The sequence below is a fragment of the Falco naumanni genome, chromosome 5 (genome assembly GCF_017639655.2).
Source record: "Falco naumanni isolate bFalNau1 chromosome 5, bFalNau1.pat, whole genome shotgun sequence".
In the NCBI taxonomy this organism is placed as follows: domain Eukaryota; kingdom Metazoa; phylum Chordata; class Aves; order Falconiformes; family Falconidae; genus Falco; species Falco naumanni.
In genome coordinates this window covers 38,968,133-38,984,793 of record NC_054058.1, presented here as the reverse complement: position 1 = coordinate 38,984,793, position 16,661 = coordinate 38,968,133, and the positions used below count along the sequence as shown (strand labels likewise).

The 16,661-nt window shown below is 38.0% G+C and overlaps 1 protein-coding gene across 1 annotated transcript in view; it reads right to left on the bottom strand.

The window, feature by feature from the left end:
* Positions 1-16,661, bottom strand: part of PTPRQ (protein tyrosine phosphatase receptor type Q) — a 141,780-nt gene that overhangs the window by 48,480 nt on the left and 76,639 nt on the right. The window contains exons 40-43 of the mRNA XM_040596994.1: positions 16,078-16,229; positions 14,107-14,248; positions 11,613-11,882; positions 1,101-1,433 (exon numbers count right to left, since the gene is read on the bottom strand). Coding sequence (XP_040452928.1) covers positions 1,101-1,433; positions 11,613-11,882; positions 14,107-14,248; positions 16,078-16,229 — 897 coding nt within the window. The remainder of the gene's footprint in view (positions 1-1,100; positions 1,434-11,612; positions 11,883-14,106; positions 14,249-16,077; positions 16,230-16,661) is intronic.

Sequence of the window (16,661 nt, the reverse complement as noted above, 5' to 3'; positions counted from 1 at the left end):
TTTCAATTTCTCATCTGCAAATGATGACAATATTTCCTTACCTAAAGGAAAAACTGTGAGGCATTTAAGGATAGATGGATGTATTACTGTACAGAGAGTGCACAGATACTATGAGGAACATTATACAAAAGCCTCCTTAATTCACGTCGTATGATTGTAAAAACAGGATTGGAACAAAGGAAGTATGTGGACATTGCGTAGTCCCTGGAACACAGCTCTTTAAATCACTGGTATCTTTATTATGATTACTTTGGATGGAGAAAGGAGTGAAGGATCTGTGATTTAGTCAGGCCACTCATGGTAATTCTCCATTGTTGTTCTACATGGGCCAGAGGCTGGATCGCAGATGTGCTCTGACCTAGGCTGGCTGCAGACTGGGAAGGAAGGTCATATGTCCTCATGACAACTGCCTAAATAATTTATGTTTCATGTCCCCTTCTCTCAAATATGTAGTGATGACTTATCTGTGACAATTAATTCTTCTCTTACTTGGAAACTGAAATCTTCAGCTGAGGCATGACAGTTCTGATATGTGTCATGGCAGACCTGTACTGGTTACTGTACATGGCTACTCTGATCTGTAATGTCTTTAGGTAGATAGGGTATTGGAAAGAAATCTTCCTCTGAAACTATTGCTTAAATTCTATTGCCAGGAACATACAATAGAATTTCAGGGAAGTGTTATGATGTTAGTGAATAGACTTTTAGTCAAAGAATTTAAAAAAGGACTACTTTTCATTGGCATATCCCACATGTGAAGATGTACTGAAGATGGCATAAAAAGCCAAAATAGCCAAAATTCAGACTTACCAATTCTAGACTGGAATAGGGCTGAGGAATGAAATTGCTGTTGGGTAAGCAGTAAATATAGTAAAGCACACAAAAGGCATCATATTCTAAAGCAGTATCAAGTATACATACTTACTATGTGATTTATATTGTGATATTTCAGATATGAAGAGTTGCTTATTAACTTCACCAATTAATCCTTATTAACTTCACCAATATTGTAGGTCTATGAAGAAATAACTTCTACCAAGTGTTCTTGCTTACAACACATTGTTACAGCATTATGACACATAGCAGACATCCTTACTTACAGCCAGGAAGTGTTTGCGTAGAAATCCAAGGTGAATAACTGCCATAACCAACATTTGTACTAGCAGCAACTGCAAATCTGTACCATCTATATTTTTTCAGTCCGTATACTGTCTCTTCTATCCGGTCGTCCAACACATTTTCATATAAATATTGATGCATCTCATATTCAATACATTCCTTAGTTTCCCAGTCACTGCAATGGATGGACTGTAGCTGTGTGGTAATCTTGTAGTTTTGAAAGTAGCCAAGGATAGATTTTGGTGGTCTCCAGTTCAAGGTCACACTTGTTGATTGCACATTGGAGAAAACAATATCCCTGGGAGCACTAGGAACTAAAAATTGAAACATTTGTAAGATATCTTCATTTCAATGAAAAGTGATTGCAACTATAATTCTTCTATCAAGTGTTGAAAATAAAAATTTTCATACACATGTCTAAAGACCAAGATTCAATTTCATGTGGTTAATAAGGACCACACTGTACATATATAGATGGTTTACATTTACTATAGCCTTTGAAAAAGAGAAAAGTACTTTTAGGTGTGGCATGCAGAGACAGCTTTGAGAGGTGTGACATTGTTGTTGCTACATTTGGGGCTATGTCTCAACTGAGGGAGGGAATATCGAGCAAAGTTATTTTTGGCCTACCCGTAGCATCTTTTACTGCTGTTGCTAACTGGGATTCCTCACCTCTCACTTAGAAATACTCATTTGTCTCCCTTTTCTCTTGGTAACATATGAAATCCTCAGGTAACACCTCAAGGTTTCATAAGCATCCTGATACACTTTCTGATTGGGAAGTATCACTGCATGCAATATGTTTGTCTATCTTTATATAAGTGCTTTACCAGTTGTTCAGCAAACAACAAATTAAAATGCCAAAGGAAGAGCTAAGTAATATGGCAATACAAAGCAAAAAAAGAAACTTCCCATAAAGTTTGCTTCCATGTATTTGTATACATTTGTATACATGGGTCTACACAGGTTATATTCTTGTACATGGAGACAGAAGTAGTGCACGTATGTACATACATGCACACACACTGATCCATTTCTATATTAAGCCAACAGTGTACTCCCAACTCTTGCAGTCTGGATGCAACATATGGTTTTGTGCTGTATCACACAGTCATACAGTAAGCTAATATTATCTCTAAGACTCTGTAAGATAATACTAATACTCCCTGTGGCAAAAAATGTGCAGAGAAATCAGCTCAGAAATAATTTTGTGCACTTAGCTTTAAAGAGTGCTTCAGAATCTTCAGAGGACAAAGTATCGCTGGTAAAAGAAAAACACATGATACATCCTCAAACTGAAACTGAAGAAGTCCCAAGGCTTACATAAAGAATAAAAGGATCCCAGACCAACGTTACTGGGGAAGAAAGAGAAAACCCTCCATTTTTTGTTTCTTCAGCCTTGTGGGAATATCTGATCTCTGCTTTCATCTGCAATGATTTGTTTATGAAAATCATCATAATATAACAAGCTGAAGCTTCTCCACTAAATACATTTAACAAGAAATGTAAATTCTGAGTCAAACCAAGCTGTGATGTTGAAAAGGTTGAGAAATTCAAATCCCTTTAGATGAGCCCAAAGCAGGTGGAGCCTGCAGGAGAGGGGCCAGGCACTGGAACCGTGGGTGCTTCCCCTGCCCTTTGCTCAGCTCTCACACACGCGTACACATCACAGGGTGCAATAGCCCCATATGCTCCCACAATGCTACACACTAATTGCAGAACAGGAGCAAAATCTTTCAGAAAAAAAATCTTTGCTAGAGACAACTTCCATCATCAAACTCCATGCTATCAAAATCAAAGTTGTTTTGCTCTGTTATTAGCATGAAGAGAAGTATGGGAAGTAGTAAATACAAATGGAACAGGCAGTAACTTTCTTGGCTGATCATAGTTTTGGGGATGTAATACCCATTTTGTCTACTTTCAAAAAAATAAACACTGCAATATTTTCATAATAGCTCTATGAACTGTATTTGCTACTTGTGTCAATTACAAGAAAGGACTTAGTTTGACCATTAATTAATGGAAAATAATGGCAGAGAAATATTCAATGGTTACTATAAAAAAATCTGTATTTTTCCTGAAAAAAATCATCCACTCCATTGTAATATAAGCTATTAATACCTGTTAAGACACTGCAAAGAATATGAATTTTACACACTTGATGATGATGATGATAAATGCAGGATAGAATGGATAAAATTATTTGAGTGAAGTACAAGTTATCACACTGTCTCACTCTGAACTTGAATTAAAGTTTTTTAATATCCAATTTTATATATTGCAAGAATTAAAAAAACTAAGAGTCAGCAATTCCAAAGACATCAGAACAGGAAATAATTACAAGAATGTAAGAAAATTCAATTCTCTTCCTTCTCACTCAGAGGGGATTACTCTTTATTTTTGATAAGGAATTTTGACCTGACCTTCCCAGGCACACAACTCCAGGAACTCTTGCTGCGATAGGAACTGCCAGTGTTTACAGGTCTGGAATAGAAGTGTGAAAGTATGCAATGTGGAGGTGGAAATAACTGGCTCTAATGCCTCTTAGTCTACCATCACTAACTTCCATCTGCTGAAAACTGATTATCGGACTATACTCCAGTTTAAATGAAAGACTGGATCAAGTACTGAAACAGGGGCTTGGACTAAAGTAGATAGTAACTGGTTGCTTGCTGTGTGCCAAGAGGGAGGTGGAAATACACACCTTCACTTGCTCAAATGTGCAGCTGGTAGAGCCATGGCTGGCACAACTGCAGTCTCTGCACCTAACCCAAGGCAGGTTAAAGAGGCTAGTCACCGGCAGAAAGAGCAGTGCCCATGTTCTAGCCAGCACAGTGGGCTTTCTCAAGGAGAGTGCCCTGTCCCCCCAGTTTCAACAGGGATGATGCCATCAAAAAGAACAGAGAGCTAGAATGTTGCATTGTAATAAAGATGGAAAAGATGCTTGGCAGTTTCACAGAACTAGAAATTATATTAGGAAAAGTACCTGTGGCTCTGTTTTGTGGGCTCTCACACAGACCAACAGAAGTCCAATAAAGCCAGCCTCCATGAGCTCCAACAAGTATTTGGTGGAAAGAGACAAACTCCCAGAGTGTGAGGGAAAGAATGGAGGGCAGAAAAAACAGTGTTTTTCTTCCTATCTGACCTTTTTCCCACTGGCTACAGAAGCCCATGCACTTTACCCTCACAAGGCTGAAGATAATATCTGTGATTATCCTGGTGAGTAACACCACATGAAAGCTGCCATTTTTAAAGATAAACTTGCAGATATCACAACATACAGATTAGACAAACGTTTTTATTGCTATTTTATGTCACCATTTTCCCAGTTTACTAAGATCCATATAAATCAAATATTTCTAACCCATGAAAGAAAGGGTCAGTCAGCAGAAGAGAGGAAAATTTTCTCTGCCAGTGCCTAGACAGACCCTTAAAAGGAATCAGAGCCTTAAATGTTCGTCAGTGCAAAATATATCCCATTTGATGTGACTGCTCACACAGACAAATCAACTCTAAATGTAAACTTCCATTAGAACAAATGAAAAGATGTGATCTGAATCCGGAGTAAACCAGTTTTTCTCAAAGAGCCACAGTGAGGAGCAGTGACACCCAGTGGCACAGTCTCTCTTGCACTTGATGATTGTGTTCAGTGAGACAATTTCAGGACAACTATGCTATTGGGTTACAGATACAAAGAGGATTACAATTACTCTAGCATGGAGAATCAGATTTCCATTCTTCAAGAATGACTAAAATTCCCCCAACTTTTTCTGTCCACAGATGGTACCGATTTGAACAAACCATTCCATGCTTCCTAGAGTAATCATGCAGCTTGTTTAAATTTTCTAAACATGACTCAACTATGATGAAGTGATCACTGTTCAAGCTAAAAACAATTAAAGCCAAACCCTGAATCTTTGTCAATTACTTTTTCAGATTAAATTGGAACTGTAACAAACACTTGATATATATGCTTTTACACACTTTGATACGTACCTAACAGGAACTTTATTTTTATTCCTGGTTTCCAGAAAGGTACACTTAGAGAAAAGGTATGAAAAAGACAGTGTTTGTGGTGTTGTAAGACACTAATTGTCTAGGACTGAGCCCTGATTAGCTAGCTGGCATTCTAGTGCTAATCCTGTATTTAAATTTCCCAGGAATCACGGGCAGGACTCCTTAAGTCTCATCATCACATATCTGACAGTCTTTCCTTATTGAATTAGATTGTATTTGCTATAATTCAGCTAACTGTGGGAGTAGGGAGTTTTTCAAAGTCTGAAATTTTTGGTGCAATGTACTCTATTGTTTTCCATTTAATAGCTTTTAATTCAGCTTCTGAAAGCCAGCCAGGGAGCTGGTGGAGAGGCTGGCCATGAAATGGTGGTGAATTCAGTTTCTGGACTGGAAGAGGAATGAGGTATTTTCAGGTTCATCCACCATTATTCACATGATGGCCAAACTCCAATGAAAAGTGCCTGAAGCCAGATCCACATGGGATTTTAAGCTCCTAAAACCTATTTATGTGCCTGAACTCCTGCTAAAGTTGACAGGAAGCTAAGCACCTAAATAGAAGTTACTTTCACAGATCTTGGCCCCAGTTCCCTACACTCATCTGGCTGCAATGCTAATCAGCTCTTTGCAAAGCTGATGGACTGCTCTGAGATTAAGTTTTCATTTGAGAACCTAAATGAAAGGAAATTCCTGGTAGAAACAGCACCAGGACTGTGCAAAGACTCAGATCAAATTGAACTGGGCCAGTGGAACTGGTTTACACCAACAGAAATACTTGGTAGAAGAAATCTTATTCACAGTGCAAAGATAACCTAAGGGCAGCAAAGGACACACACAAAAAAAGTCTACTGAGAAAAGAGAGAAGTTACAGCTTTCTGCAAAGACTTCTGTGGAAAGCAATGACTACAGCTGCACGGGCCAGGAACAGAAGACAGTAATATGATACAGCATAGTTCCTAACAAAGTTAATAAAAAAAAGTCTGCCTACAGAACAGCTGCTTGTAGCTGGAGTTTGGATTAAAAGAACAGCGGCAGCCTAGAAGTCTGTTGGGTGGTATTAAGAGCATCAATAAGAGGAAAGCAGAACAGATAGCAGTGGCCACACAACAAAAAGTCTTGAGAAAATGAAGGTATCTGAAAAGTAATATTCTGTATTGATTACCTCTATTAATTTTTGTAAGTTTAGTTACCCAAAGAAGTTTCCTGGGTTAAGTTGATAACTCTGATCATACTAAATACAATTTTAGAGAGACTGCTAACTTCAGAGGGACTCCTCATGATATAAAGTCCTGCCCAGTATGAATAAGGACATCACCAATAGCTCCTAAATGATTTTACTCACATAAAAATGTACAAAACTGTAGACCGTTTTTCCCATGACTTGGGACTGATACTATCAGACATGCTTTAAAGGAAATTGCACAGTTGAGAACATGTCTTAAAAAGCCCTCTCTGGAACACATTTCTTAGTCCTCAGTACATTAGAAAAATCAGTCTCTAACTCTGGGATCTAAGCACTGAAACATCAAATCCTACAAACCTGGGGACAAATGCACACCTTTAAGATAAACTTAGAAAAGTAGTGAAAACTGTCAGTTCTCAAGTCTTGGAAGAATGCTCAGCTTTCCAACAAACTGGACAACTGTCTACTTTTCAGTAAAAAAATGTATTTGACCTGTAAATGCTTTCAGTGTCAGCTTTGTATGTATATGTCACCACCATTCATATACATTAATGCAGAGTTGACTTAGTCCTTACAAAAAAAAAAATTCCTTCATCCCACACTATGTGGTTCTTCTATTTTTATCTACCTGCTTATAAAAATAACATCAATACAATTGCATTGGCAGCAATCAAGTGATCACTGCATTTGTCTAGTGAAGATCTGCCATCAACATTAAAGCCATTAATTTACATTTGGTTACAAGATCTAATCAGAAAATCTAAAAAAAATTTCACATTACATAAAGAATATTGAAAGCTGGAAAAAAATCAGTTTAAGTCATCTTGGAAAGAAGTGTTTCAAAGATTATGTCATGATTCACTGCAATTTTTGGGTACTTTTACTATAATATAGTTTGGAAACATGAACTTGCTGCACTGATTGAACACATAAAACACACTGCTCTTATCTATAGTAGTGATAGGCGACACCGAAGCTCTTCCACTGCCAACGCTGTGGCTCTGCAGTAGGTTGATTACTCTGGATAACCAGGCCAACACACTTCACTGCACATCATGCTTGGGGCCCTAAGGACCACTGTAGGGTACAGGCTTAAATATTTCTTCTAGTGCATTATGGTCACCTGAAGTTCTCTTAATGAGTTAATGAGTAAATTCCTCCAACTTAGAGCTGCCATGAGCTGCTGTGTCTTAAGAAAAAGATTTTTGGTGGTGGAAACAGAGCATTTCCTTGGATATGAAGAAGGCTTTAAGTCCCTGCTATGTTTTGTGCTCCTTGCAGGCCTGGGTGAAATAAAGGCCCACATTTTCCAGTGGGCACCTCCATCATGGAGATACAAAGCCAGAATCTGTAAAGGTTCCGTATGCAGACAGTACAGACATTTTGTGCACAACTAAAACCAGATGATGTTAGTTTGCCACCTCCACACCAAAAGACATTAGAAACTTAGCCATTACCAATCCTTTTAGGCATTACTTTCCTTCATGCACAAGGCATACTTCTGTGTATAGCTACAAGTTAGTATTGGCCAGCAAAATCAAGCACAGATTGAATTAAAAAAAAAATGTGTCTTGGACAAATTTCTAGCCATATTTCTTTTAAATGTAAGTTATGAATGAATCTCTATTTAGCAGAAAACAAATGGTAAGGACTGTCACTGCAGTACAACAGGGGCCTCAACCTGTTCCAAGCCTCTGTGTTCAGTTATAATATTAAGTAGTACTAGCAGTAAAGAAGGAAAAATTACTCTGTATGTCTTAATATTTTAATCAATATCATTAATATTTCCAGAGAAGAATAAAAAGTCAATCAAGAAAAACTGAATTTAAAAAATTGAAAGCAGCAGCAGTTTTCTTTTAATTATTCATGCTTTGAACCCGCAAGTGGCTTTTAAATTTTTTTATTTTTATTCTTAACTGGATGACTAGTACACTTGTCCCAGACTTGTGAGCTAAGTGAATCTTCACAGCTTTAGCGTGCCTTTTACAGAAGTTTCCTATCATTTTATGGCTCTTTCTCCCTTCTAAAACCTCACTCAATCTTAATGAAATTTCATTTTAATATGTGTGTTTTCTTGAAAATAATCCAAGGATTCAGTCATAAAATCCTAACTCATTTATGCATGTGTGCTTGCTGTATTATCTTTCATATCTTTTATAATATATTTAATCACAAAGTAATATTACCACCACAACAAAGCCGACAGTTTTTAATAACATACTGTAGCCTGGCAGAGGTGGTTTACCATGACAATGGAGGTAGATTAGACACAAAACACTACTAATCTCCTCATAAATTTAATCGTCATGATTCATGTTTAATTGTACCTCAATATGAACAACTTTACCTCAAAAAAAGGCAAATAATCTTGCTAAGAATGTAAAAGTCAAACACTGTGTAGTGAGACACTGAGCCAAATTCAATTTCACTTTATGTCAGAAATAAATGCATTGTCAGTGACTCAGTGCTGGCTACATATCTGTGACTAATCTTAGACCACCATAAATAAGAAGCTGACAACAGCTATAAAACTGTTTCCATTCCCATCCATGAATCTCCAATTCCTAGTACCCAGTCACCACACAACAATTCATGCAAACACACAGTTAAGGAAATGTCCTAATAATAACTAGTTTGTTGCAACTATGACTAAGCAACAACATGTAAGCCAACACTAAAACAGGAAGAAAGGGTCTGTGCAGTGTATGGGCAAAAAATACATGTATCGTAGTATAAATCTTTCACTTTGGAAAACTCCCAGTGACAAGACACATAACCCACATGTTATAAAATAAAATCTGGGTTTTTTTTTTCTTCAGCTAGTACAACTCTATGTAACATAGATCACAAAAGACTAGCAGTCTGTCTCTTTAGCTCAGGCTTAATACCACATCCACAGCTTCTCCAGGCTTTGCTCATGCACTAATTAATAGCAGATCCCAAATTTCTCAGAAATCCCAATGGTTAACTTTCCCAGGTGCCAGGCTTCTTTGACATTGCTAGAAGCCTCTTCCCCATCCTCCAAGAAGTGAGGTACCTGGGAAGCCTTCTGTTCTCCTCTGTACCAGAGAGTAATATGCCTCCTGTAAGACTATCTCAAAAACTTTTGGGGTTTGGGCAAGTCCAGTTTTAATCGGGCATCAGCCCACCTGTCTGCAAACCCATTCCCAGTTTCAGTCTTGTTCGAGCTCTGAGTCAGGGTTGGCTGTTCAGTAGCCCTGATTTAAAAGAAAGGGTGGAGAGTTATGACTGCAGTTGAGAAGCATCCTTAGGTACATGTTCAGCACAGCAGTTAAGTTCTTTAGAGTATTTCCAGCCAATGCTGTAAGATATGAGTATGCTTATCTCTAATATTTAAACAACGCTTAATTCAAAAGTGGATTTTGAACCCTGCTGATGGGCAGGAGCTCCTGAGTGAACAAGAGGGCACATGACCCAGGCAGAAGTCTTAAATTGCCAAGAAGCCAGACAGAAGGGGACCAACAGAGATCAGAAAATGGCAGAATTTGTAGCAGAGCTGTTTGCTGTTGATGAAGAAGCCAATTTGGAGAGAACATTTTTACCAAAACCAGGTATGGATGTGCCACCTCACAGTTCAAATAGGGGATGTGGCCAGGCATTAGTGGGATGAACTGTATTATGACGAGAGGCAGTCATCAAAGTACAACTCTGGCTGTTTTCACAGTGTTAGCTGCGTTACGCCAGCAAGGGGCTGCTCTGCTTGTCCTCATTTGGAGCTCAGCCATTTGATCTGGAACCAAAGCAGCAGTAGCAGCAGTAGTTCAGCTGACAATACAGATGTGGTCTAGACTCATTCAGACATGCACATCTGCAAGTCTAATTTTAAGAAGTGTGGATATCAAAGCTCAGAGTGAAGCATTAAGGCTCTGTGAATAGGAGAGATCTTATTAGGCTGAACCTAAGCACGTACATGCCACTCAGGAAGCTACCAGTAGGAAGTCTACGCATAAGGGTAAGTCTGATCTCCAAGCTGAGATGTCTGATTCAAGTCTGCATGGTAGAGTTGCCCCTCTCCATTTGTCATCCAGAACCTGAACTCTGTTGCTGAACAGACTTTTGTATCTATTATTTAACAAAGCTGAGCAAAACTCACTCTTTCAGTTGAAATATATATATGAGAATGAGTGCTGCAACTCATCTTGTAAGTTATTCAATAACTTAGTAATTAAAGTATTTCAAAAGCTAGGTTTGGTTTCTAAGCATCAGGGATACAGTCGTGCTCCCCCATCTCACCCCCATGCTTCCTAATGATCCAGCTGTTCTGAATTAAGAGAGCTCCTCAACTCCACTGCACAAATTGATGTCATTGAAGAGAAAACAAAAAAAGGAACTAAATGCAATAATTGCTCCTGTAATTCAGTAGGAAGGTGAAGTCTTTCTGGATCATGCTCACTGAACATTATTTTTTATTTTTATATTAAACGATCACTGAAGAACAAAAAACCAAAGAGAAATCATCCCTGGAGTAGAAGTCACCCCTAACTAGGAAAGAGGGAAAAGAACTAAACAGGCATTTGCTTCCTGGACTGGGAGTTGGCCTTCTCTCCACTTCCAGTTTAGAAGCTAGGCACACAGATATTCACACAGAAGCAATTCTAACATATATATAGAATTTCATCTCCAAGTTTCAAGTGTCAAATAAAAGCACAGCCAGGACTAGGTGAAGTGTGCATGGAGAAAGGAAGACAGACAGATTTTGGGTAACAGTGTTTTACTCTGATGCCAAGAAACCTGCCTAAATTCTTCTTTGGATTCAGCTTACAATTTTCTTTCTTGTTGAAAAATCCTATCCATCAAGAGTTATGACAAAATCTGCTTAAAGAAGTTAAATTCTTCTCAATTGCACAAATTCTGAACAGCTTTACTGACATTCAGTGAAGCCATAGCATTGGCTGCTGGTAGAAACAAAAGAACAAAAATTTTGCTCCCCCAAAAATTTCAGACTTACAAGAATAAATACGCTGAGAGTACTAGGAACAAAGCTGAGATTATAAAACAAAGATGAATAGGTGATCAGAAATCAATAAAATAACCATTCAAACTCAACACAGAAAAAGACACTCTCTCTGCTTTTTTAAATGGCAATTAATTATTATCACCAAATATATTTAAAATAGGAGAAAGAGGAAGTCCTCTTTCTTCTCATGTACTATTAGCAAGAAATTTAAACAACAGAAGTATTTAGTTGCCTGAAATGAAGCAGGTATTTCAGGCTTGCTTGTTTCATGGTCATGATTTAAATTAAACAAAAGAATTAGCTTGAATATTTGTTTACCTTTTTCTGGAAGTGTACTGGCATTGCATATCTGTTCTTCACCATCACCAGCAGACGTTGCAGCTTTTATTTTAAATTGGTAAGTAATGTTGGAAAGCAGATTTCTAAAATTATGCAGTGTATCATAAGATGAAAAATTTGTAGAATTTCCTTCAACTGTTATGATGTAATGAGTAATTACACCGTTGGATAAAGCAGGAGGGTCCCACTGCACTAGGATTGATTGCCAACTCATTGCAATACAATGAACATTCTGGACAGCATCTGGTACTTGAAAGATATACATGCATCAAAGATTAACATTCCCACACAATTAAAATGGTAATCACAGAAAAATATTGTCAGTGAAGCAGATCCAATGTTCACAGTGAGGGTCAAGCATTCCAGTGGCAGACAAATTGATAAAAGAAAAACATTCAGAGAACAAAAATATGTCTTTGTCCTCATTTCCTTCATTTCCAACTACTATGAACATGACTGATGCTAGTACTTGAAACAGAAGAGGCCATCTATCTGGCTTTTTTCTAGTTGTGTGCTCCCATTTTATTTTCACATCTGCTTATATTTTTCCCATGTTTTTTTAATCAAAGTTCAGTAAACATAGAAACTCATATACATACTCCACAACAGTATCAACAGCAGAAGTTCCTTATTTATCTGTTTAGCTTTGTTTCTTTTAGGCACTTTATCATATATCTCATTGTCCTTTCAGCAGAGGCATGACCTGCACAGAAATCACTGGGCAGGTTTCAGAGCTGTCATATAAATGGTATTACCTTACTGTTCCCCACCTCCTTGCTGATTCCAGCAGGAAAAATCTTTTTAAGCACTCATAAAAATATAATAAAAGGTAGCAAACACTATACTCATTCTGAAAATAGATAATTTATCTGCAAACAATTGATTAAATAGAACAATGAATTAAAGTATTTCACAAAGGCCTAAACTGCTGGCTGTACCAGCTAAGAGAAAATGAATAGATAATGACGGGTGCCCCAGTCTACTTCCTCTACTGAAACATGTCCAGGAACCCATAGAACAGTGAAAGGGCTGTCAGTGAGGTACCAGAAATGGAGGGAAACATGTTCATTATCACTGCATAGAGGTAAATTAATCTCTTTAAAATGATTAATTTTCTTTTCTGAGTTCAAAGAAAAATCTTGCTTCAAAAAGCAGCATCTGCAGTAGAAAGATTAACTGGCACTCTTAATAAAGACTAGAGACAGAATCCTTAGGCGAACTCAGTGAGGAACTAATCCAGCAGTTGCCCGAAATCTGGGTTGGAGGGAATAGAAACAATGCTGCAAGAAGCTGAGCACAGAATCTGAGAAAAAGCTGCAAAATGAGTAGACCACAGTCCTGTGGGCAGTGTGTCTCCAGCACTTCTGAAGAAAGTACCATGAATATGGAATGTCAGTGATGAAATGAGACAAGTGACGGATGACCATAGCTCTTGGGCAGGACAACCTCCAGCTGCAGGGATTCAACAGCCAATCTGAACCAGTTCAGTGATGGTCCAAATTTCTCATGGTGTTGTAACTGCTGGGTACAATAAACAGCATAATTTTTCCCAGAACCCTGTTCAGAACTTTTACCAGTTCTGGAAAGAATATTTCACTGAAAGCGTGGTCTTGAAAAGCTGTTGACCATGTGAGACCTTTTGATACTTCGTCTACTCCCTTTGCTGTCAGTATAAAGGAACCTGAGAGTTCAGACACAGCCTCCTAACCCATGCTAGTCCCTGGCACTGGCAGCCCTTTATGAAGGACAGGAATCTGGGGATTGCTCTGACCTGGCAAAGGAGCTACAGTATTGCACAATGGCCAGTTTCACAAACCCACAGAGCTCCCGGACTCTCTTTGGTAAATGTTGAATGTTCACTTTCACATGATACAATTTTTAATTTTGAAACAACCTGCAACTTCAAAAGAAGACACAAACCAAAAGTGCATATAATTAATTAATGAAATCAGCTACACTGCATAGTCTTCCCCAGTTGTCAGGAAGAATAAGATCTAACAAATAAAGATATTTAATTAGTGGCTAGCTCCCCTCCTAAAATAAATCATAAAAAATGTTAAAAATGTGTAGTTGTTTGATACAATGTCCAGTTCATTTGCCAACCTTTTGTCCAGCTGCTTTTGATACTGCTAAAGTTTCAGTTATTTACACAGGGATCTGAATTATCACTTTGATCTGCAAAGACTGATATCTTATTTTCCTCCCTTTATCAGTGATGCTATTAAAATATTTATAGTAGCTATATAAGCCTCTCATTTCAGATGAGGACATGCCTAATTCTACACTTCCGACATCAAACTTCAAACCCAGCCTATCCGGTACAATAGGAATGTGAATCGGTGTTACACAGGCAGAAGACAACGAGATAGTGTTATGTTACATTTTCTTTGGAGAGAAGAGGAAGATTGCTGTTCAGCCATAGAAGGAAAACATATTTAAACAGAACTGCAGCTTAAAAAAAGTCATGTCTAACCTGATTCCATCGTTGTAAACTGGACAGCATTACTGAACTGATTGCCATTCCCAAGCTTGGTAAATGCAGACACACTGATAAAATAGGGGCTAAACGGTTCCAATCCAACAATGTTTGCCTCGTGGTTTGAACCTGAAATGTTCTTAAGGAAGGAAAAATTATTAGTACTCAGTTAATCTGTGTAAACATTGTGGGCCTCACCTTGAACCCACTGAAATGAACAGAAGATTTACAGCCATACTACTCCGAGTACCTTTCAGAGTAGTCCCTGAACTCAATAAGAAGGAATGCAGGGTCAAATTCTTCCTTTCCCTTCTCCTCTCCCTCTTTCATTGTGGCTTGTGAGGAAGATATGCCAAAGGGCGGTATCATAATTACCACAGAATTGTTAGAACAGATTAACTCCACATATGCCTTACTTACCAATACTGAAAACTCTTGCCACCTCCACATTGCCACATCAACCCCCTCTCACCTTCTATTTCCTTACTACACCTCTGCAGTGTAACAGGTCATGGGTCATAGCTTCTCATTTATTTTACTTTAACTGAGCCAGACACACAGACTGATAAGAGCTTCAAAAAAAGCTTAAAAACACAGTTCAGTTATTGGTAGCTGTTTTTCCCAGAGCATGCATGGCACCTTTTGTGCAAACGTTGAGAAGACTATAATAGCAGTAGGGAAAGAGCTGAATTTCACAAGAAAACCTGGTGAACATCTTGTGGGATCCAAGTAATTGGAGAATTATGGTGCCTAAATACAATAGTTCTATATAAATTGCTCTGCCTGTCTTGCTGCCACAAGCTAAATCTAATTTCTTGCCCACATAACACGACAAAATGTGAAGAAACATGGGGCATAGTGGGTGCATTCAAGTGCTCTGACCAGTTTCTGCATTCTAAATGGGTTTGAGCCTGCCTCAGATGGACACTGGATAATAACCTTTGGTGGTGTCCATGAGTGCTCTAAGAATGTGTTTCCAAAGGCAGCTGGCTGTTCCTCTTCCATATGCATTGTGCTCCCCCTCTTCCAAGGATTATGGAAGAAACCGGGGCGATGCCAGCACTTCATTCCACAATGGGGAATAAGGAATAACAGCAGACTGTGTAGGGGGCAGCACAGTAGGCCACCCCACAGGGACTAATTTCCACAATGCATATGCTTAACCACAGCACAATCAGTTTCCTTGCATGCTAAGTCTCTGTAGCAAGAACTGTATTGCTGAGGGAGCTGGAGTAATGAAGCTTCTCACAGTCCCAAGTATATCTCACACTGCATGTCTTAAACTCATATGTCACTGCAGCAATGTCTTTTCCCTGCAGCTTTCACAAGCATCTTGGGTGAACAGAATCCACTATACAGTTTCTAAGCCTGAGATGCAATTCTGGCCTCACCTTGCTGCCTTTTTACAGTTCATGCCACATTTCTTGATGCCATCCAAGCAACCACATTTAAGCAAATACAAATGCTGTGATCAAGTGTGTATATAATTTTATAGCATTTAAGTTAAAAAATATTCAGTTATTCAGCAAAAATAAAAAAATGCAAACCTCTAAGCAGTTTTTAACCATTTTTCAAGATGACTATGAATGTCTGTCTGTCCCTGTGAATCTTGAAAGTCTGCAGACACTAAATAGCTAAACTAAGGTAGCCACAAAACAAGTAACTACCGTGATTTTCTAACCTCAAACTTACACTGAAATATGAGATAAAGTTTAATAAAGCTCACCATTAATGAAATATTAGAAGCTAAAAGCAAATTAAAATCTAATAATTATTTCCTATCTAATTTTAAAAATTTAATTACAGGCATGGTAGGAAAGTAAGTAAACTGTCTTAACAAATAGGAATTTAGAGGAACATCATAATTCTAGGAGCATAACAGACATTTAGAATATTTGTCATCTATTTTGATACTAAAGCATGAAAAAAGCATTTTAGAAAATTAAACACTCTTAATTATAAACATACCCAATAAAATAGTTTTTCAGTGTTGTTTTGATAAATCTTAAAATTATATCTCATAATAACACCATTTGACTGAGGACTTGGATCCCATTTTAGCCACACGGAATCTGCAGTGTAGTTGGTAATGGTCAAATTCTGGGGTGGAGCTAATGGCACTGCAAAGGAGAAATACTAGTGAGTTCCAAATTACAAATAATCCAGGCAAAACCAAACACTTTGGAGAAGCAGAAGAACATAGGTACTTTTGTTACCATTTGTATCTGAACTCAACAAAACATTACTTCATTGCTATTTTGATCTTTTATTGTCTCTTTGGCATGAAACAAATTCTGTTAATCTGGAATACATGTTTAGTCAGCAAGAGATCTTCGAGATCTCACTAATCTATTTACACATCCGCGTTGTCAGAACTAAGGCATTTAAGAAAATCTGTATTACGTATATTACTGGAATGTGATATACCTCACCTCCTACATCATATATTGAGAGCATCTCAATATATATTTACAAGATATATCATTTACCATGTGGCTGAGAGGAGGATCATGTAAAGGAGACCTGTGCGTGAATGTGTTAGAAATATTTCC